At 34.6% G+C, this 22,914-nt stretch overlaps 8 protein-coding genes across 8 annotated transcripts; 6 read left to right on the top strand and 2 right to left on the bottom strand.

Moving 5' to 3' along the window:
- Positions 1–218: 218 nt before the first annotated feature.
- RO3G_15133 (uncharacterized protein) lies at positions 219–1,571 on the top strand (the record flags this gene model as incomplete). The annotated part of the gene is made up of 2 exons (XM_067669717.1): positions 219–849; positions 1,012–1,571. 2 exons carry the CDS (start codon positions 219–221, stop codon positions 1,569–1,571), a joined length of 1,191 nt encoding a protein of 396 aa, XP_067525818.1.
- Positions 1,572–2,173: 602 nt separating this feature from the next.
- On the bottom strand, positions 2,174–2,915 carry RO3G_15132 (uncharacterized protein; the record flags this gene model as incomplete). Its single annotated transcript, XM_067669716.1, has 2 exons — positions 2,174–2,208; positions 2,381–2,915. 2 exons carry the CDS (start codon positions 2,913–2,915, stop codon positions 2,174–2,176), a joined length of 570 nt encoding a protein of 189 aa, XP_067525817.1.
- A 418-nt stretch (positions 2,916–3,333) lies between these two features.
- On the top strand, positions 3,334–5,409 carry RO3G_15131 (uncharacterized protein; the record flags this gene model as incomplete). The annotated part of the gene is made up of 1 exon (XM_067669715.1): positions 3,334–5,409. The coding sequence occupies one exon, from the start codon at positions 3,334–3,336 to the stop codon at positions 5,407–5,409; it is 2,076 nt and encodes a 691-aa protein (XP_067525816.1).
- Positions 5,410–6,809: 1,400 nt separating this feature from the next.
- RO3G_15130 (uncharacterized protein) lies at positions 6,810–7,176 on the top strand (the record flags this gene model as incomplete). Its single annotated transcript, XM_067669714.1, has 2 exons — positions 6,810–6,858; positions 6,932–7,176. 2 exons carry the CDS (start codon positions 6,810–6,812, stop codon positions 7,174–7,176), a joined length of 294 nt encoding a protein of 97 aa, XP_067525815.1.
- A 751-nt stretch (positions 7,177–7,927) lies between these two features.
- RO3G_15129 (uncharacterized protein) lies at positions 7,928–9,982 on the top strand (the record flags this gene model as incomplete). The annotated part of the gene is made up of 6 exons (XM_067669713.1): positions 7,928–7,930; positions 7,989–8,093; positions 8,164–8,286; positions 8,935–9,053; positions 9,111–9,540; positions 9,800–9,982. The coding sequence occupies 6 exons, from the start codon at positions 7,928–7,930 to the stop codon at positions 9,980–9,982; spliced, it is 963 nt and encodes a 320-aa protein (XP_067525814.1).
- Positions 9,983–13,182: 3,200 nt separating this feature from the next.
- On the top strand, positions 13,183–14,745 carry RO3G_15128 (uncharacterized protein; the record flags this gene model as incomplete). Its single annotated transcript, XM_067669712.1, has 6 exons — positions 13,183–13,209; positions 13,290–13,573; positions 13,636–13,911; positions 13,978–14,097; positions 14,171–14,552; positions 14,617–14,745. The coding sequence occupies 6 exons, from the start codon at positions 13,183–13,185 to the stop codon at positions 14,743–14,745; spliced, it is 1,218 nt and encodes a 405-aa protein (XP_067525813.1).
- A 1,560-nt stretch (positions 14,746–16,305) lies between these two features.
- On the bottom strand, positions 16,306–17,947 carry RO3G_15127 (uncharacterized protein; the record flags this gene model as incomplete). The annotated part of the gene is made up of 2 exons (XM_067669711.1): positions 16,306–17,250; positions 17,312–17,947. 2 exons carry the CDS (start codon positions 17,945–17,947, stop codon positions 16,306–16,308), a joined length of 1,581 nt encoding a protein of 526 aa, XP_067525812.1.
- Positions 17,948–19,237: 1,290 nt separating this feature from the next.
- RO3G_15126 (uncharacterized protein) lies at positions 19,238–20,551 on the top strand (the record flags this gene model as incomplete). Its single annotated transcript, XM_067669710.1, has 1 exon — positions 19,238–20,551. One exon carries the CDS (start codon positions 19,238–19,240, stop codon positions 20,549–20,551), a length of 1,314 nt encoding a protein of 437 aa, XP_067525811.1.
- Between the last annotated feature and the right edge of the window lie 2,363 nt (positions 20,552–22,914).

Raw genomic sequence — 22,914 nt, 5'->3', positions numbered from 1 at the left:
TCAACTATACATTCAGAGTAATCCATCGTCCAGGAATTGAAAATGTGTTGCCGGATTCACTTTCTCGTCTTTTTTCAGACTATACGGAAAAAAGACTGGGGGGAGATAGTAATCCTCAGCAACTTTCCATAAAAAATAAAATTACAAAGTCACAGAACAAACGTACTACAGAAAACAGTACAAATATAAAACAAAGAGCTGTACAACTAGTAGACTACATGACACCACCAGAAGAAGAACGTCATAACCTATTATTAAAGGCACATCTACTTGGACACTTTGGGGCTGATGCTATTGTAAAGACAATCCACAATGATAATTTGCACTGGATTAATATTAAAAAAGATGCATTACAGCTCGTATCCAATTGTCCTGAATGTCAACAATTTAATATTGGCAAACACGGATATCACCCTCCCCGTAGTATTCTACCAGAGGGTCCTTTTGATCACGTCTGTATTGACCTTGGTACCCTGAACGTTACATCAACAGAAGGACACAATTTCATTTTAGTTCTAGTTGATCTTTTTACAAGATTTACAATTCTAAGACCATTAATGGATAAAACTGCAGTATCTATAGCTAATGAACTTAGAGATATCTTTTGCACTTTTGGTTGGCCCAAAAAACTTAGTTCAGATAACGGTACAGAATTCACTAATGAAATATTTAATTCATTAATGGAAACCTGTGGTATTGACCATAGACTTTCACTGCCTTATAACCCATTGGGTAATTCGACTAACGAATCGTTTGTTGGAATAGCCAAACGAGCTCTTGTTAAAAGATTACAAGGCAAGAAGGACGAGTGGAATCTTTTCCTTCCTAGTATTCAATATGCTATGAATTGTAAATATTCTAGATTACATCATTCCAGACCATTCGTGCTTATGTATAATAGGCAACCAAATGAATTCCAGGATTATTCTAATACACAATCCTCAATACCTAACTCTAGTCAGCAATATGCTAAAGCACTAGAAAATAAACTAGACAATATGAACAACATAGTAATCCCTGCTATACGTAACCGTATTATGACTACTCAAAGAATTGACAACGAGTATTTTACAAAGAAACACCGCATTGTACATCAACAATTTCCTACTAATAGCGAAGTTATGATAAAAAATGTGAATAGAAATAGTAAAACTGACCCAAGGTACGAGGGGCCCTTTGTCGTACATGGAGTCACAAAAAATGGTAGCTACATTTTGACGGATAAAACAGGTGCATTATTATCGCGCGACGTACCTACTTCGCACATCAAACTTATCTCTACAGACAACGTTGTTAATAATCGCGCTGACCAACAACAGTACGATGTGCAGGCAATTATCCAACATAAAGGAAATAACACTAGCAATTATAAATACCTAGTAAGATGGAAAGGTTATCCTCCAGAATATGATACCTGGGAACCTGCCTCAAGTTTTGATGACATGAGTATGATAGAACAGTACTGGGCAAGACGTAACGTCAATAATAACATTGGCAAACGTAAACGCTCATCTCATACTAATTTGCCAACCAAGACTAATAATCTTAACAAAAGAAGCAAGACAAAGTAACGAGCTGAATATGGTCTTTTCCCATTACTTTTTTTCCTAAACAGGTTTTTATGGGTTTTTATCGATTATATACCAGAAGAGCATGCTCTCTCTTTTCTCTACACTTACGTCTTTAATATGAACAGCCTAAGCAATCATATTAGATACAATCCATGTACTCTTCGTTATTCATGATGTTCATCGGTTGTTCCAACCTGGAAGGGGGCAATGATGTATCCATCATTCATAACTCGATATGAAAACAGTATTAATAAGCTACATGTAAATGTATCCAATAGACAAGCTACAGGTTAATTCGGATAATCTTCATTAAGGATAAGATGCTGCGTAATTGCACGGTTAAACTATATTAAATCCAGGAACTAAATCACAGTCAGCCGCAGTCAATCATATACGAGTATTCAATGACAAATATAACAATAGAAGAACACGTAACCCTTATCTATTTGTCATCAGCTATATCATACTCATTAATTATTAATCCATGACATGAAATATTATCCGTGTATGAAAAGTATAAATAGAGTACAATTTTCTTATTAAATAAAACAATCTCTTTATCGAGTCTCGTCCTCTCTTGTTCCTTTTTATTCTTGGATAAATCATGTGGGCTGTTTATCGTATATAGCACTTTGGGCTATATATGATATACAGTCAAATTATTAGTTGAAGAATCTTTTGAGTGATCTCACACGACATTAAGAAAATTATTAAGGTAAATACGACAATTCCACTATCACACACGGTTCCAAATGCGGAAAGATTAAATATCATATCATTTCGAAGTTGGGTCAATCCTCCATCTTTACGCCCATATTGACGGGGAAGCCCAATGAAAGTGATAGTCAGCACTTCAGAATCAGGAGGAAGAGAGCGATAGCCTTGAAAAGGAGAGTCAAACGAGGGCAACTTCAAACCAGTATTGCACGCCAACTCTGCATATTCCGGAGAGAAAGTAATTCCAGCAAATAAACGACCGAAATCCTGACGGATCACATCCTCAATACTCCACAGATGGGTGTTATCATCACACAGTTCCTTTAGTTCTGTTAAAAAAAGTTTCTTGTCTTTAACGTTTGTGATTTCCAAGAGAACAGAACCTTCTGAGGCTCCTTTCAAAAAAGGTCTCATCGAGGAAAGGCGATAGTGAGAGGTTACAGCATCTACCGCGTCGATGTTGGAAGTAGAGGTAATAGTGGTAGATGAAGATCGATCATAACTAGATGTCTTAATCGATCCTTTGACGATCGCACTCCAATCCTTTTTAACTGGAGTAATAGCATTGTTGGGAAGCCTGCTGGGTGGCTTAGCAGGTGGGAATGTTTCTAAATTGGAAAGAACCATGAATGTAAGTTACTACGAACAATGATCCTCCAAATTAGAAATATCGGACATTGTAACGTGCCACCAAGCTTAAACCTGAAAAATTTTTGACAATTTTCAAATGCTATAAACTTTTCCACAAATAATCCAACAATAAAACAAAGCCATAACAATTATTATATAAACCTTTCTGAACATTTCTTATGGATTAGATTGTTTTTTTTATTAATAATATTTTCTTCTTATATCATTTGAAAACATGCGGTATTTCAAAATTTTAGCTGGCAGTCCTTAAGGGAAGACATATTTTGAAACAAATTTTTTTAATACCGTATGGTACAGGACAGTGAAAAATAACAGTCACATATTACGTAATCAATATAAAAGAGCCCGTACTATAACACAGATGCCTCTTCTCCCTTATTCATACTCTAAAACTATGCCTCCACTTAACGCTAGAAAACGAGCTTATCTTAAAAAACATAGAAATGAGACGAGCCAATTTGTCCCTCATTTAAGAGATCAAGACTGGGACATGAGCGATTCTGAGCTTATAGAATTAAGCAACATAACTGAAATGCGTAATGCTGATCCTACAATCAGCATGTCAATCAACAATGTTTTGCTTGATAAAAATGTAAAGCGAAACAGACCCTTGTCTTACTCGAAAACCTCTAGGTCAACGCGCTGGAGACGAGAAAAAGAAGCTAAATCTGTTAATGATAAGGGCAAACTGGAGAGTTTTGGATTTGTGTCTATTGCCCCTGTTGTAGAAGCCAGTTCTCCCATATTGTCAAAGAATGAAATACAACTTTTGAGAATCCAAGAAATGCTTCCAAAACTTCAAATGTATGTGAAGCCTGTGATGAACTCGAAGGATAAAAACACGGTCGAGAGATACAGTTTTTTGCAATACTCTTCGATTTATACTTATTTTATTAAGAGAATTGAGGGTATTCCTATTACTTTGGCTTCTCGTGAGGCAGCTAGGATTCATTGGGCAGATAACAGCGTTGCGTATCGTGCCATGACTATCGTAAAATGGGCTAAAGAATATTTGAGTCAAGGGGTGTTATCGAGACATCGACAAGGTGTTCATTCAAAAAGAAAGTCTTTTCTTAATGATGCCGATATCAAGGAAATGGTTCTCGAAGAAATACGTAGAATGAAGTCTGCTGAACGTTCCTTGGTTACTATTAAAAAATTCATTGATGAAGTAGTTGTCCCATCCAAATTGGGCGTAATAATGCAACCTGTTTCTGAAAGCACGCTCAGTAACTATCTCCATGAATGGGGTTATGCCTATAGAAAGAACAAAAAAACCATTTACTTTGATGGTCACGAGCGAGAAGATGTGGTCGAGTATAGAAATGTTTGGTCGAAGAGGATGCTCAAATATATGGAAAAAATGGATTTTTACTCTGGAGAAACTGAGGAAGATGTATTGGAGCCAAATGCATTACCAGAAGGCGAGAGAAAGTGCGTGTTCGTTACGCACGATGAAAGTACTTTCTATGCAAATGATGGTAAGAACGATATGTGGTTAGCTGATGGAGAAAATTACATCAGAAAAAAGGGTCCTGGACTATCTATCATGGTGAGTGAGTTTCAATGCCCTTGCCATGGAACAATGAAGATTCAAAAGTGGTCTTCAAGAAAGCTGTTCAAGGCAGGTACTGCAAGAGATGGATGGTGGACTTCGAAACACATGGTTGAGCAGTTAAAAGAAGATGCAATCGGCCTTTTCGAAGCACTTCACCCCAATTGTGTAGCTGTTTTTCTTTTTGATAACAGCTCCAATCATGGTGCTTTTGCTGATGATGCTTTGGTCGCCAGCCGAATGACTCTCAATGAAAAGCCTTGGCCATTGAGTGAGAAATTCCAGTTCCGAGATACTGTATATATCTCAAGATCCACAGATATGGAGGAAGTCCAGTCCTTCTACTATGAAAAGGAGATCAAGAAAAGGGATAAGAAGGGAAACTTGAAAACAAAAAAAGTACGTTATTTCAAGGGAATAAGAAAAATTTTGGAGGAAAGAAGTCTATGGATTGGACATGATCTGGAAGGCAAGAAATGGAAGTTACATTGTGGGGCTCCAGATAGAGTTAACCCGATTTGCTGCGCCCTCCATTTTTTAGAGAATTGCCCTGATTTTAAAAATCAAAAGTCTGCTTTGGAGGAGGTGATCATAAACTCTGGCCACGTTTTTGAGCTGTATCCTAAATACCATTGCGAATGCAATTGGATCGAAATGTACTGGGGTGCAGCAAAAAGAGAAGCTCGCTTGAAATGCGATTACTCCTTTAAGTCTCTTGAGAAAAATATCAATTTATTTTTGGATAAAGCCGGCGATTTAGCACATATACGTAGGTATTTTAGGAGATCAATGGGCTTTATTGAAGCTTATAGTCGATGTACTGATGGAAGAGAAGTTGTTCAAGAGGTGAAAAAGTTTGTCGAGAAAAAGTATTTGTCTCACAGAAAAGTCAGAGTGCCTTCAGATTTGGTATAGTCAACAATAAATATCATTAAAAATATTTTTTTTAAGAAAAAACCGCCATTAAGTCCCTCTAATTTCAGGAAATGAGCAATGTCTACACTAAATGCCATGAGATGTCTAAAAAAAAAATTACACCTCATCATGTCCACGATGTCTAAAAAAAAAAGAAAAAAAAAAAAATACACCTCATCATGTCCACGATGTCAAAAAAAAAAAATTTGAAACAAAATTAAAATTTTTCAGGTTTAAGCTTGGTGGCACGTTATTATGCCACTTCAAATAAAATCCCGATCCACTCCAGAATATTCTAATAAGTTCCTGGATCAGAAATAATAACTACTTCTTGATAAGAAGATGTTAAACTATGCCAATCATATAAATAACTTATCGTCTAATATCGATTAATAATCAATAGTCATATACTGTAAATATTAATATTTAGCCGTAATTAGAAAAAGTATAAATACCCTCATATTTTTAACTTGAATAAAGGACAATATACTTTGAGTCTCACTTATTTTTACATTTGTTGATTGACTTAGTACTTTTTATATTATAAAACCTCAAATATCACAACGTGTCCTTCTATTGTTATATTTGTCATAGAATACTCGTATTTGATTGACTGCGGCTGACCGTGATTTAGTTCCTGGATTTAATACAATTTAACCGTGTAATTACGCAGCATCTTATCCTTATTGAAGATTATCCGAATTAACCTGTAGCCTATTTATTGGATATATTTTACATGTAGCTTATTCATACTATCTTCATATCGAGTTATGAATGATGGATACATCAGGTTTTTTTAGTTGATACTTCTTCTTATCAAAGAACTCTCATGAATACAGTACATATTCTAAAAGAACATGTTTAATTGGAATTGATTGTATGATCTTATTTAAATAAACTTATATTTCATTTTATTTTAATTATGATCTTGTATTAAGACTTATATTTGTTAATGTCAACTACAATCAGTTACTGTTCTACAACAATATATGGTTAACATTGGAAGTGAATCTTAGAGAATATGTAATAAGCAATATTATGTATTCAGTACTTGTTATTTTTTATGTAAGATTTGAGTAATTTCATACGAATAATAAATATTTAACAAGGCAAATACGACAAATTGCAAATCAACCAGCTATTCAAGATTTTTTTGCAGCAAAACATCGATCAGAAATAAAAGATTCCATCAAATGCACAACTTTCAACTTGGAATACTGACCAAATTACTTCATATGTTAAGACAAATTGGACTGATTCTCACACCATATCTATTTATACACTTCAACAAAAAGTATTAGCGTTACTTTGTTTAGCAATCATAGCACGACCAAGATCAGATATTGGACGGATCCAAGGTAGGGACGTGAAATTTGCGTTTGACAGTATAAACAACAACAATGAACTTACTGGGTCACCATACACTTTCGGGAACCAAAAAAAGCTCAAGTAAAAACCACAAGACTAGGTATTATTGGTGATAAGCAGTTATATCCAACCACAACCTTGAAAATTTTTATAGACAGGATCACACATATTAGAACAACTTTACCAGAAGGTCATACATTACTATTAACTTATATTGACCATACTGACAAGGATTCTTCAATCAAGCCCTCAACAACTTCCAAATGGGTAAAGGACATTATGCAAACATCTGGTATCGACACAACACAATGCAAAGCTCACCCAATTCGCTCAGCCTCAAGTACCAAGGCAATTGAAAAAGGTCATTCTATTCGAACAGCCAAGGAACATGTGAACTGAAGTCTAAATTCAAAGACTTTTGAAAATTTTTATTACAAACGTGCAACACAACAATCGTCCAGTACTGCTATTGCAACATTAATTTTTTTTTTTTACCAGAAAACACTATCACATTAGGAGATAGAGTGGAGCCAATTGAAATTGATTTAGAAACGACAAACAATCAAAATGTTGGCGAAACGAAGTCGAGTAATGTGATAGATGCCCACCCTTGATATCGCCGGTTCTTTGGTTCCTGAAATTATTGTTTTTAACATAGTTGGCTATAATTTAGTTTAGATTTATATATTACATACCTCCCAAAAAAATTGATCATTATATATGCTTAGCTTTGAAGATATAAGAAAGGGAAAAATTTTATTATTATAATATATGGAAAATAAAGCGTGGCTCAGAGAGTATGTATCACATTTTCTGTCTTCGTTTTGTCAATATTGGTATTACAGTCGTTCCATTGCCAAAACGACTGTATTTACTGTGTCCTTATAAGGGATTCCGTTAAAAAAGAAAGTTGGTGACGTAGCAAACATCCACTATTTTAGAAAATTTTTTCAAAAAACTATTCCTCTTTTACAGCGCTGACGAATGGAAATTTGAAAAATACTATCAGGAAACACACCTAAATATAGACAAATCTAAACAATTCCAAAATATTGTAAAAGATTTCTATCATGATTTGAATTGGATCGCCCAATTGGAGGGAATCCCAAATACCATAAAAGACTATGCTCGCGCTTTAATAAAAGACAAAATGGTAAACGAGCGAACATGAACTGAAAAGATAATAGAAAACTTACTCTTTTGAAATTTAGCCAACAAAAGCTGAGTTGAAGGCAAATTTGGCTATGAACGCAATAAAGAAAAGAAAACTATTCAATCAAAATATAACAATGAACGAAGTTGAAATTAAAAATATGGTAAGACGTCTATCTATAACATAATATTGTGTAAATTTAATGATCTTTTCTTGTGCATCTATAAATGAAGGATTCCATTGATGAAAGCAGCACTTCCAAGAAAAAACATGGCTATGTACAAGAAATAAGAGATATGGATGAAGAGAATGAAAAGATAGAAAACGATGTTGTAGATCGAATTAAGACTATACAAGTAAATTACTGAAATAAAAAGATTATACATGATCTGATAGAAATTTTATTTTATTTTTCGCTTTGAAGCAAAGTGTTTGGTTAGATTGGTTAAAGTTTTTGATTAATCATAAGGCCACATTTCATCCATTCAGGTAATCAATCAGAGAGGTTTGGGAACAATTTTGTATTTGCCTTAAATGGAAATTCTTACATGTTGACTCACCGGCATTGTACAAGCAAGAAAAATTTACCTTCGTTTTTGTAAATTTTTACTTATGCTTTGTCTAATCATTGGCTCACAGACACTGTTTATGCAGCACCCATTAAAATTAGTACGAATTTCAGATCTTAGGCACTACAATTTTAGAGTCCCCAAACCTCTTTATAGGCATGGAATTAAACTTTTATCTAATCAATGAAGTTATTTTTCTTCCTTTATTAGCCCTGAGGCAAATAACATAATCCGATCTGGCAAGGGGGTTTCATCAAAACCTTATTTAGATAAAGATCTGTATACGAGACACATGGAAAACCACAGTCATGCACTGCATACAATTCCAAAGGCGTTTTTTAAGTTCATTGATGTAGTTGTTGATTGTGTAAGCAATTGGACTATAAATGTTAAAAATTAGAATGTTTTATAACTCAATATTTTTACTTAATGTAGGATGACTTAAGCCAGTTCAAGAATAAAGTCAGAGAAGTTACGATGCATATAGTATCATTAAACGGAAAGGAAGAAGAGGCGAAAAATCTGGAGTTTTTAGAAGAAATTCTACGTGCGGCGTAAGTTGTATATTTGTTGTGAATTATCAGGCACGATCTTACAATACTTTATCACAGTTACAAAATGTACAGCTCGCATATAGATAAGTATAAATATGAGGATGGATTCAGCCAATTGTTTATTTGGCCTTACCTTGGCATTATTGCCAAGAGTATCACAATAAGCAATTGTAATTCTGAATTTGAATCTGGCCAGCCGCTTCTCCAAAGTATGACGCAGCAACTAAAAGCAAATGGCATCCATTCCCATGAAAAGAGCTGTTATAAAACAGACGGATTAATTAAGCTTTTTGGAATCAAGCAATTGGAGTTGCTACTGTTGGAAACCTCAGGGCATTTTCGTAATACAGATAGCGTCAAATTGAATTTTGACCATCATAAGGGCATGTTTGGATTGCTTGCAATGTTAAAATGCATTGCAGATGAATTCCACTTTGCAAACATCGAAAAGTTTTGTAAAGTTAAAGTTTTTTTTTACACGCAGCAGGTAACATTATATTTTACTAAATATTCATCGAATTCTAATTGCTTTTATATACAAATAAGAAGCAAATTACACCTTTGGAGTGTTTGCTTCCAACAGGAAGGCATTTTTGACATTTGGAGAGAGGCGGAGTTAATAATAAAGCCTGAATACGATGAAAAAGATGAATACGTGCCCGATTTGGTCAAGTTTTGTTGGATGACAAAGGTAATAAGAATCCTTGAATAAACAAAACAAAATATTTAGTTGTTCTTATTAATAGTGCCTGCTTGAGGAATCTGTGGAGAGCATTGTTGAGCTCAGGAAGGACCATAAAGCAAATCATGCTAGTTGTAGATATGATTCAAACCCACCAACTTCTTTACAGGACATGGTTAATCCTATCATTTTAAAATTAACAAAAAGTGATGACAGCAGTGGGATGAATTTGTTGTATAATGGTTAATGTAATAAAAAAGAAGGTGGAAACAAAGATCAAGAAACAGTTTGGATACTTTTTGAGACTGATCTTTATTTCAGTTTAAGTTAAAGTAAAAATTATTCTAATTGAAGGCAGGTATTTATATCTTATTGAGTGAGTGGCTTGATATCTTCTATTGTGATCGTTCTTCTAATATTCAGGTACTTTAGCAAGTGTTATCTATAATTATGATTATGAAAACTTTTCATTTGTTCTTTTGTATGTCTGTCATAGATTATCTTTTATTCTGGGAATTTCTCATTGATTTGAATAACGTTATTTTACGCGTTATTTCAATTATGTGAAAGATTAGCAATATTCCTGACATTGAATTGGATTTGGTTATTTTAGTTGATACTTCTTCTTATCAAAGAACTCTCATGAATACAATACATATTCTACAAGAATATGTTTAATTGGAATTGATTGTATGATCTTATTTAAATAAACTTATATTTCATTTTATTTTAATTATGATCTTGTATTAAGACTTATATTTGTTAATGTCAACTACAATCAGTTACTGTTCTACAACAGAATTCTCTGGGTCCTGTATACTCTCCCTCTCACTGCTAATCTAATATATATTTTTTACATCCATTTTTTTTTTTTCATTTACATTACGAACATATATTATACACAATCATATCATTAAGTTTCAAAATACATAAAGTATTCTAGACTTTGCCGTTTAAAAGATAAAAAGAAATACGTGCATATTAGTTCGGTGTTTTATTATACAGTAGCCGCTCTATTTAAGGGTGGTCAAAATTTTTGGAATATCCACCCTTAAATAAAAATACCCTTAAATCGAAATACGTGACTGTTAACAAATGAAGTCACTTAATACGTATTGTAACTACATTATAGACATATTTGTACAACGTGTTTCCACATAGACCACTGTCGTTTGGTATAGATTTGGTAATTGTGTAAGAACAAATCAAAACTTGCTTAAGACTTGGTCAAAATTGCTGGAAGGATAATATACGAGTTGTAGACTCAAAATAATTTTGATGAGAATAAATATATGATACAATAAATTCTATCTATACAAAAATGTCTAATAATAAACGTGTATGCCTTTCTTTCTCAAAAGATTGAGCTTTTGGATCAAAATGCTACTGACCAGCTTAATCAAACAGAATTAGGTAAATGGGCTATGAAGAAATTCAATTTAGATCAACCACTTGCCCAACAGACTATATAAAACATTGTCAAAAATGCTGAAACGTTATATAGTAATAATAATGTTGTCAATCATGGCAAAAGTCTAACAACAACACGCTATCCTCAATTTGATGATGAAGTAGTAAAGCTTGTTGCAGACATGAACAATAACAATCTACCAGTCAATCGAGACTCAATCCTTCGATATGTAAGACCTATTGCTTGAGTAAAGTATAGAATCCTTGAAAATGAAATTTCATTGTCTTCTGGATGGCTCACAAAACTTTTTAAACGAATTGGAGTAAAATGCAGGCCAATGCATGATGAAAGTGTCTCGGTAGACATTACTTCTGAAAGCATTCAGAACGAATTGAGGAAGATAGAAGAACTTCTTGGGCCATGTGATCCTGCAAATATCATGAACTTTGATGAAACAGGCTTATATTACCAGCAACCACTAAGAATAACCATATGTTCTGAGCTGCTTGATGGTCTAAAAATAGTAAAACATGTCTGACAGTTGAGTTGCTCTGTAACTCGGATGGGACTTACAAAGGGCGCCCAATTGTTATCGGACAACACAAGAGCTAATTTGTTATCCATGATTGCAATTGGAAAAAAACATGAAATTGAATACCATTATTCTACTAATGCTTGGATGACAACATACGTGAAAAAGTTAAATGTTGCCTTTGGAAGACAGAGTCGAAAAATTGCTTTTCTTTTGGATAATGCATCCGTTCATAAAACAAGAATTCTGCTCAACAATATTAAATTGATATTTCCACTAGCAAACACGATTAGCAAGTTACAGGATCTTGATGTACGTAACCTATTATTTCTTGATAAAATGCTATATAAACTGTCTTTTTGTTTTACAGTTTTCTCATTAGTATTTTGTATACACAGGAATTATTGACAACTTTAAGGCACACTTCCGAGCCCAGCAGTACGATCGTGCTTTATGTCTGTATATCAGTAAAAAGTTGGATAATCCGAATGTTTACAAAATGGATCAAGCTCAGGCTATGGTTTTTCTAGCTAATGCATGGCTTAAAGTAAAACCAAAAACAATAAATGGAATGCTCCCAGATCTCCCCCGGGAACTTTGACAACAAGGTTACTGATGTTAGCCAGTTGAACCTTGAAGCAGATGAAAGCAAGATGATAGTATGCTATATAACAAGTACTACTAATAATGAAGAAACGGCAGAAGGCAACATAGATGAAATAGAAGAAAATGATAATACAGAGCAAGATGAATAGCGTGTCGATATAGTAGAGTGTAAAAAAACAGTTGAGAGAAGCCTATGAAACTATTTTCATGTACGAAGTTCCTTTGGGCGATCTTAATCGTAAATTACACCGCCGAATTCGAATGAGATTGGCTGACTCTTGTGCTGAATTGAATGTCAAAAGAGCAAACAGATCTTCGATCCTATTTTACAAAGTAAAAAATTTATTGTTAGAGTGCTCCAAAAAACTATCACTTACAAAAAATTTTTCTATTTAGTGGTAAAAGTATTTGGTTTGCACCCTTAAATAGAATAGTGGTATAGTGGTATTTATGCTGGGGACCTATGCCGTTCTTTAGAAATACACCCATAAATAGAAAACACCCTTAAATCAGACACCCTTAAATAGAGCGGCTACTGTATCAGTTGTCAAGGAAGGTTCCTCTTATTTCTTTTCTATATACAGCGCTGACGAATGGAAATTTGAAAAATACTATCAGGAAACACACCTAAATATAGACAAATCTAAACAATTCCAAAATATTGTAAAAGATTTCTATCATGATTTGAATTGGATCGCCCAATTGGAGGGAATCCCAAATACCATAAAAGACTATGCTCGCGCTTTAATAAAAGACAAAATGGTAAACGAGCGAACATGAACTGAAAAGATAATAGAAAACTTACTCTTTTGAAATTTAGCCAACAAAAGCTGAGTTGAAGGCAAATTTGGCTATGAACGCAATAAAGAAAAGAAAACTATTCAATCAAAATATAACAATGAACGAAGTTGAAATTAAAAATATAGTAAGGCGAATACACTAATACAAGATAATAAACATGTTGTTATTTCCTTCCGACTACTAAAGTATTGAATTTATATTTAGGCACCCCCACAAGCTCAAGGGCCTGATGGTGATGGTGAGAGTGACCATTCCTCACAGCATTCGTTGAATTATCACCGGCTTAGGGTATGTGACTATTATTTCGTGGACGGGATAGAGGGGGCGCAGCAGCAAGAGGAGACACAACAGCAACAAGTACGTTGGTTGGTTGCTGGTATCAACCAAAATGTTGAAACGTATGACATCAGCCAAAGATGCTTTAGGTTTAAAGAAAACACAAAAAAGATGAAAGACAACCCTGCGAACTTGTCGGATATGAGACTTTTGTAAGTAGAATAAATATTAGTGTTGAGCATAATCAGATTTACTTATCTTATGATTTCTATAGGGCCCTGAATGATATTTATTTATTTAAAGATAACATTGATGCTTCCCTGACGAGATATTTCAGATTGGATGTACATACATCGATTCTATCAGCTTGGGATCTTAAGCCATTTCTCCCCGAACCATCGATCAAAGCAGCTTCATGGTGCTCCCAGTTAGGCATTGATCCCCCAAATGATTTTATGTCTTGTGTTTCAAGATGCTCAGGCTTTATGACTGAGGCTACGATATCCAAAAATGTAGTTGATACACATACTGCCCACATCTTGTCGTCCTTGTAAGTATACATTAACTGTAACCAACATTTTAATGCTGTATTACTTATATTATCATTTTTACTTAGCTTACCCATATTAATAGATGGATCATCGGATAAGGCCATTGAAGACTCCTACGTTCACCACTACCTGAGTCCCATTATTGTCTCAATATTTGAATCTGACCGTAGACTAAAGACGCGCTGGTAATTTAAAGCTATAAACATCTAAATTTGACTGAATAGACAGTTAATATATATTTAAATCTATACAATATAGGGCAAACGGCAATGATATCAAGAAACATAATCCCGTATCATATAAACCTGATTTTTGCGTTTATACCCAAACAATCAATATCAAATGCGTTATTCTCATCGCCGAATTTAAACCTACGGAGAACAATTCCGCCGTAGAGTCTGATGAAGTCAAGCTAGGACGCCAAATGAAAGCAGCTTATAATGATTTGGTGGAGGATAGGATCCCAAACCCCATCGTTTGTGGAATGTTAGCCCAGGGCAAGCGTATGTCCAATTACGTGATGGATATGATCTCCCCTCAGTTGTATCGCTTTAGAAAATTTTCTGAAGTCGATTTGTGTTTTACATTGAGCCAATTAGACTCACTTCCCACCATTGTATTGCGTTTATTACAATTAAAGGTAAACACGAATACAGTAATTAAGCCTTGCATTTCTTACTAACCCTATTTTATGTTGTAAACAGAATGTCGACTTGGAGACAGTTATTAAATCAGAAACGGCCATCCTTTCAAATACGGAAAACATGCATATTCCACCCAAACATTGGCTTACAGTCGACAATTACTTGTTAGCTCGTAAAAGAAAGAAATAAAGTGATGGAGAACCATCAAGTTCTTAGTTTGCCTTTCTTTTTTCTTTTTTTTTTTTAACAATTATTAAGTATATTGGTTTTATATACGGATTAACTGTAATAATAATAATAATAAATATAATGATATTGCTTATCAGTATTAATGTTCAATCAACATCTACTCAATCTGAAGACTTTGAATATGTAGCTTTTATATGTAGACTAGTTTATTTAGAAGTCAGAGTCAAAATAAAAACAAAGAAGGAAAGAGAAGGGAAATAGTTTGTGTATAGAATATGGTTATGCAGGGATCCAGAACCAAACTATTATCAATAATGCTCCTAAAGGAATAGTAAACACTATAGGGAAGATATTCGCCCTGCTTAAAAACCATCCAAACTGAAGTAACAATCGGATCTGCAAAATCAATCAACCATAAACAATCCGAATGTTCTGAATCTATTGTTTACAAGTACTTTAGAATCAATATGAATAAGACAATATATGACCAAAGAAATAACAATTACTTAACTTTTCTATTTATGAAAGCATTGTTGGATAAGCAGAAGAACGAAATTAAGAGACGGACATTAACCTTTGAGCCACCGGCCAATAGTATAGTTATGTGAAGAAGAAACTAAAGGCGTACTATGGTCAACGATTTGAGAAACCGCCCAAGCTACAGAAGGTTAATCTGACCAGAGTCATACATCACAACAATGTCCTAAAGATATATGAAAGTCCTATTGTCAACCCGTCTTCATACACGAGCCCGATAGTCAGATCAAGATAAAGATGAACGGGAAGGTCAAGAGGGAAAAAAATAAAAAAAAAAAGTCTTTTTTAACTCTTTAAGAATGTGGCGTAACATATTATTACGATTAAGCAATAATGAGTTTTTATATTTGTTGGTAGATGAAGAATGTTTTTCCAAAAAAGAGGCTTATCTACCACAATCAAAATATGAAAAATAACTTAGGGGATTTTTCTTGTTTGGATGAAAATTTTAATATCTTATTTTATTTAATGTCTTATTTTATTCTAAAGTTGAGTGCTGGATTGGCGAAAATGAGTCTGATACTTATCTTTCATTTCTTGAACAAATTGAAGGGCGTGTTTATATTTTTCATGCATTATTGTTGCTTCTTCTTCAGTCATATACGTAGATAGTCTTAATAAATCAGAATTAGCATACTTCAGTGTCGAACTAATATCCATGCAGTGTTTAGCGATGTCTTTTTTTCTGTCAACCACAGAGGTGGTAACTGTTTCAGATGAATTGTTGAGATATATCTTGACCAGTTACATTGTGAAGGATGAGGGTTGTCGAAGAAGGAAAATGCAACGAGAAATTAGTATGCAATTTCAACAAGTACAAATGCTTACATGGTTGGCGTCTTTTTTCAAAGTCGTAACAGGTACAAGGCATGATCAAATTGTCTTCAGTAACTTCAATTGAGTAACCAACTGAAGCACCTTCGACAAATGAACATACCATATACTTGCACTTACCAGAATTTTCCAATGTAATGGGTCCTGTTATCATATCACTTCTAACCTCCTCATCTGCTTCTTCTGCTTCTAACTCACGCAATCTTTGCTGCTTAAAAAAGGTGACATTGCGCCATTTTCTTGGACCACTCTTTCAAATTCTTGATTGAGGTAATACTCAACATCGTTAACCAGAACGAAAACAAGTTTGTCAAGACGCTTGTTTCGTACTCTACCAAGAAACACAGTCTTCAATTGGTTGTGCCAAGATTCGATGTAGTTGTTGGTCAGCATATGAGAATACTGACGGTCCTTAAAGGATCTGCTCCAAACCTTCATCTTGTCCTCGGTACACCAGCTGCGGGTAAAGTAATCCATGAACTTACTTTGATCAGCATACTTCAGTTGGAACGCAGTAACCATTTGAAGGAACTGGTCCTTGCCTTCCTCATACACAATTTTCTGAAGATAACGCATCATCTCACCACGAAGACTACGGTTTTCACCAGGAGTGTTACCAGGAACAGACACTAAAACAAGATGCTTATTCCAAGCTTGAGTGACATGGAAGACACAAAACTGGATCTTTGTGCGATTAGGATTAAATATTCTGGTAATGGCATTAACCTCAGACTGACAACAATCGATGGTAAATTGTTCAGGATCAACCAAAAGACCAGAATTTCTCAAATGTTGAAGCCATTCAACAATAGGGCCCGTGCTACGATCGTTGGTAATCATATAGTCAACAGGCCATCCTCTACCAATACTATCATCACGGATGATCAATGTGTACACAATAGCGGACAAATTGCTGGAGATACTGTGAGTAGCATCCAAACAGAAAGCCTTCGAATTCTTCATACGAATTTGTTGATCTGGAGAGACAAATCCACATGCAAACAAAGAGGAGTCTTGGGAGTAAGACAATCTCCCAGTAAAACAATGAAAGCCTTCTTCGGGAAGCTTCTGATCCATCCAAATATTGAAAGACTCCATATGATTTTTGTGGAAATGATACAGCTCTTTATCGACCTAAGGCAAAAGCGAAACAGTTAATATCAACTATATCAAAAAAATATTTGACTAAACATACCTTGTTCATGATGTTCCAGATGTCATGATAGTTTATCTTACGATGAGACTTGCGTCCGAAAGTGTCGGCAGCCTTCAACATATCAATTCTTATCTGACGAGGAGTCTCGGAAGAGGTTCGAAGTTGTTGCAGAATCTCGTGCAAACGATCTCTAGGCAAACGAAGGGTTCGAATGTCATCCAAAAAGTCGCCAGGAACATGGTTTGTATGGTCTTTTTCGATGACAAATTCGTAGTATTGAGGATAAGCATAGTAGCCTCTAACACGAAGTGTGCGCTTGCAATCCACCTTCTTGGACTTTTTTTGGACAGGGCGGTCCTTGGCAACAGACTTGTAAGTTCCTGCACGATGACAGCAATATTGCTGTGAAAAGCAAAGGGAGATGTTTCTGGCTTTAGCTTCTGTAGCAGTGAGATCACCCTTCTGCTTATTTGAGTTGAGAATTCTCCAGCCATAAGCACACGCTTCGTTAATCTCGGCCAAGCATTCCTTCCAAGCAGCAGAGTCGACCTTGATGATGACACCTGTAGCCAATTGCATAACACCATCCAAAGATGAAGGCGTTAAAGCTTCGTGAATGGTGGCTAAAGTGTAAATGGTATTGTTGTTGTTGCTGTTGTTGTTGTTGGATGACATGTTACTAAAAGTATGCTAACGTATATATAGTTTTATTGAATAAAGAATAAAAAAAAACGCGTTTACCAAAAAAGATTACAATGAAAAAGTCTCTCACCGGAAAAATATTCTTCATCTACCAACAAATATAAAAATTCAGACAATCATCGTTTCGGAATGTATAAAGAAATACAAAAAACAAAAATTACTTTATTTTATCATTAAAGTAAAGGACAGCATGAAGAGTTTTGATTGTACACATCATTAAAGTGGGGCCAATAGCAATTGCATTAGAAATGGCACGCGATTAAATTTCATGATAAATTTCTGCAGTCAAAATCATGAGGTATAGAATTATGCTTAACTGTGGTGTTTACAAGGATAGATAATACTGGGCTTCGTTTGACAATGTCCAACGTTGATAAAAAAAACATTTTTTATTCTATTCTTGTAATTAAACACCTCTCTGCAGTATTGTTTAAGGAAACTCACGTAGTCAAGGCAATATCACTTTATTGAAGATACGAAACTTGCCGAAAATGGTTATAATTGACTAATATGTTTGCTGATCTTTGTAACTGAGCACGGATGAATAATTATTTTCTACAAGAAAAGTTGAGATGTCGTAGTCTGTACAGGGATTACTCCGCGTATCTGATAATCTGATACGACAATCTATTGAAATAAAAACTGACAAGTTCATATACTATCTAAGAACAGTTATTTAATAACATGCGTAATAAACCCGAAATTTGCTAGTGTATATTGTCACTGAATGGGATGTTTGTTCTTATGTAAACGCTTGAATGCAATGTCGCACATCATTAAACACTTTTCGTCCACTAATGTTCTACAAGCGGCAGCTCATCTTTATTCGTTGACATCACATCTATTGATCATAACAACAAGCCAATACATTTTACTAAACAAAGCATGCCTTATAAGCTGTGTTACACATATCTACCAATGAAGTAATGCTTTACGATACTTTAGCAATCGCGTACCTGAAATTAGCTTAGAAAGCAATTTGATTAATTTTGTAATTAAATAAGTTAAAAAATATATCATTTTATAATTAATCAAAATAATGGATACATGCTCTTGCAGATGAAGAGTAAATATGTAAAATTGTTATTTGAAATGATCAAATTTAGAAAAAGCGGGAAGAAAAAAAAAAAAAAAAAAAAGAGATCGCTGTGTAACGAAAAATCCACTAAATTCTACAACTGACGTGAGAACCCAAGGCACATGAAAAATTTTGGACTAAAAACATAAATAGGGGCCAATAATTCAAAAATCAGTGATCAACAAATGTTTAGGCTTTTCTCTGGTCTTTGGTCAGTCTTGGCTCTCTTTATTTCCCTTGCCTCATTAAATAAAGTTGAAGCAAAAAAGCACAATGATACATCGATAACTCTTGGCTGGATAATGAATCACATGGGTTCTAGCACAAACTATCCCTCTTACAAGTTTCGCCATACGGTCAAGGATGAGATCACAAAGGAGTATGACTTGGAGCAAATTCAAATGATCATTCGTCATGGAACAAGGTACCCAGTTTCTGGTGATGTAGAGGCTATTCATGATTCCATCACCAAGTTAAAGGAAAGCAAGGCACACTTACCTTGGTTGAAGGCTGTTCACAATTACGACATGTACTACGAAGGACTTTTGAACTCTCGTGGCCAAATGGAACATTATTTGATGGGTCAACGTTTAGCTCTCCGTTATCCAGAGTTTATCAAAAACTTGACATATGAAGGCATTATTAGTCCTCAGTTTGCTGCCTATTCCTCTTGGTCAACTCGTACTTCACAATCTGGCCACTCATTTTGCATGGGGGCTTTCAAAGGCCAGGGGCATCTGGGATCGGATCATGCTATGGGTGTACCTTTATTATCCTATCAAGAGAACAACGACACGCTCATTGCCTTCCATAAAGCATGCCCCAAATGGAAGAAAGATGGTAAAGCGATCACAAAACAAAAGACTGCATTTGTCAACGATAAATACTTGAAGCCTATTGCATCAAGACTTTCTGGGAGCCTCGGGTTAAACATTTCAACTGACGATGTAGAAAATTTTTATAGCGCTTGTCAAGCTGAGGTCTCTCTTTATCAAAAATCAAACACATTTTGTCAGTTGCTTACAAAGGAAGATGTTTTAAATTTAGAATACATTGAAGATTTAAAGCACTATTATAAATACTCTTATGGAATTCCAGAACTCAATGAAGACATGGCTTGCGATTTAGGAAAGGATATTATTGAGAACATGAACAATACTAATGATGTTAAATTGAATTTGAAATTTGGTCACACTGAAACTGTATTGCCGCTTCGTACTCTGCTGGGTCTTTACAATGACACGCTCTCTTCGAGTTCTACAGAAAGTGAAATTGAGCACAGAAGCTTCAAATTATCCAAGTTTGGATTCTATGCCAATAATCTTATGTTCCAAGTATTGAAGCACAAGTCAACAAAGGAAAGATTTGTTCGTGTAATGGAAAATGAAGAAGTAATCCTCTTTCCTGGTTGTAAACAAAAGATTTGCCCAATAGATCAATTCTATGCTTACATGAAGCCTAGAATCAATTGTGATTTTACAAAAAATTGTTCACTTTAATTAATAAAATTTAAATGGAGCAAAGTCTCCTTAGTTTCAATTATTCATGTTTATATTTGGTAAAATCAGTGCGGATTAGTCAATCGTGCATTTAGTATTTTTTTTTTGTCAATGGTATCTTGTTTAGATGCCGCACATTTAATTAATGGTACATGAAAACAATAGAAAAGTAATCAAGATTAGATGCTCGGTTGAGGAGTGTTTGTATTACGACTGTTGTTTTCATAGTTGATTGCTTTTAGTCATTTTTGTTTCTGTGCCAATTACATATAATACAATCTGGTCAGAAAATATTACTGCTTTCTTCAATTGCATTGCTGCTTTTGGAAAATTGAGTGATTGACTTGTCCCTTTCTTTATTTTACAATGTGTCGCCTTCATCTTTTTAAATTGTCGGTTTCTTTTTTTTTTTTTTTGGTTTTAATTAGAATGAGTAACACCTTCTATTATGAAGTCAGTCAGGACACCATGTACGGTAAAAGAAGAAAGAGGGCACTTGACTCTACGAAACTTGCTTTGACCAAGATAAACAATCCAACCCTAGTTTTTGAAACAATCATCAGCTAAAAAAAACACACATTACCTCGCAAATGAACCATTTGAAAAGATAAAGCAAAATATTGAAAAGTCGACAAAAAATGAAAGAGTTGTTAAGTCCGCTTAAGACTGGTACAATGACAACCATAAAATAAGGTTTATTAATCAAATGATCGATCTGAATTCAGTAGAAAGGCTGCAAAAGTTGCACGTGAGCTTGGTATGCAAGCGAGAATTGCTCACAGATGGTGCAACCATTCATTCAAGACCAAAGAGTCCCTTTTTAAAGAAGCAAGTAAAATGACAAGTCGCAATAGTAGATTGACAAAGAAATTAGGGGAACATGTTTGACAAATAGTTGCGGATAACACTCAATCTACAATCGATAATGTTTTGGACAGTCTCAGAACTGAATGTAAAGATTCACCCATCTCAACAACGTATCTTCATTTTCATATGAGAATCACTTTCAGCTATAAGATGATTCATTTTTGATGCTGTGGCTCGAAATGATCCTGACAGCTTGGAAAAAGAAAATAAGGCAGTGGTTTTAGCTTTGTAAGGATACAAGCCTTGACTGTTTAAGAAATAGGCTGTCATCAATCGTGCTGGTTTTCATATCAATGTGAAAATTAATTAGGCATGGTTCGAGAAAAGCACTCGGACGGTTATAAAGGTTCCCCCAGACACGATCTGTGTCGCATACAACTCAAAGTGTCATTTGTGCCACAAATTTTCTTTTTTGTATGGAGAGAATACATCGATGTTGTTAAATCCATTTTTACCATCCCATTTATTAAGATGGAGAGAGAGTTATTCGAGAGGATTTAAAATCTAGATAATGTCTAATTGAATCATTAATCATACATGGCATTTTCATTCCTTCCCTTATAAATTCGAATGCTTTAGAATTTCCTTTCTTTCTCTTTTTGCCTTTTTAATTAAAATACCAGCCATGTCTTGTACACAATATATATTAGCACTCTATTAAAATCCATGATGATCAAAATAATGGTAGTTTTTTAATTGACAAAAAAAAAAAAGACACCACAAGAGGAATAAACCAGATGTCTAAAATCTCTGGGAGGTAAAGCTCTTTAATGATCCTTGACAAATACCAGGCTTCATACCTAAGCATCATCTCATGTAAGCAGCATTCATGGTCTATAAAAGTAAACAAGGATGTGTTAATGTTTCATGATAGATAGATCACATTGAACAAGCAATTCATACACAGCTTGTTCATCGATATTCAATTTTACGAGTTCATTCAGTAAAACTTGCATTTCTAAATCAATCTTGGCTTTTTATCGTCACGACTGTTTTAGATGGATTTACTTGTTCACTTCCACTCAAAACAAGTCTACCACTCTTTTATGTTTAAATCCATACAAAGGTTTGACATCAAGGATGGACTCTTTAAAAGCTGGTTCATGCTTCAATCTCTTGTCTTTGAGATAGACATCTGCTTGAGAAATCCATTTACTAAAAAATCCATAAAAAGTCCTGATCTTGCTCTGTATGGCAACTTGTCAATCTGCTGAAACACGGATGATTTATTCAAACTTGACAAGTAAAGAGCATTGTCAACACTATTTTTAAATAAACATGACTGTAAAAGTATATCTGACAAAAGATAATCCCTTATGCCCTGAAGCAATGAATCAACTCCAAATACCTTGAAAAGAGTTCGATCTCATCCTCTTTTATCATACTAAACAGGATAACAAGATACTTGAAGGTCTTAAAGCAAAGAGAGCAATGGATCAATAAGACTATTTTCTTTAAATAAATGATAAACAAGCCTGTTCATTTCCTGTCCACCC

Source organism: Rhizopus delemar, genomic scaffold (genome assembly GCF_000149305.1).
Source record: "Rhizopus delemar RA 99-880 supercont3.15 genomic scaffold, whole genome shotgun sequence".
NCBI classification, from domain to species: domain Eukaryota; kingdom Fungi; phylum Mucoromycota; class Mucoromycetes; order Mucorales; family Rhizopodaceae; genus Rhizopus; species Rhizopus delemar.
Note: the sequence above shows the minus strand (reverse complement) of the source record. Positions and strands in the feature narration are given on the sequence as shown.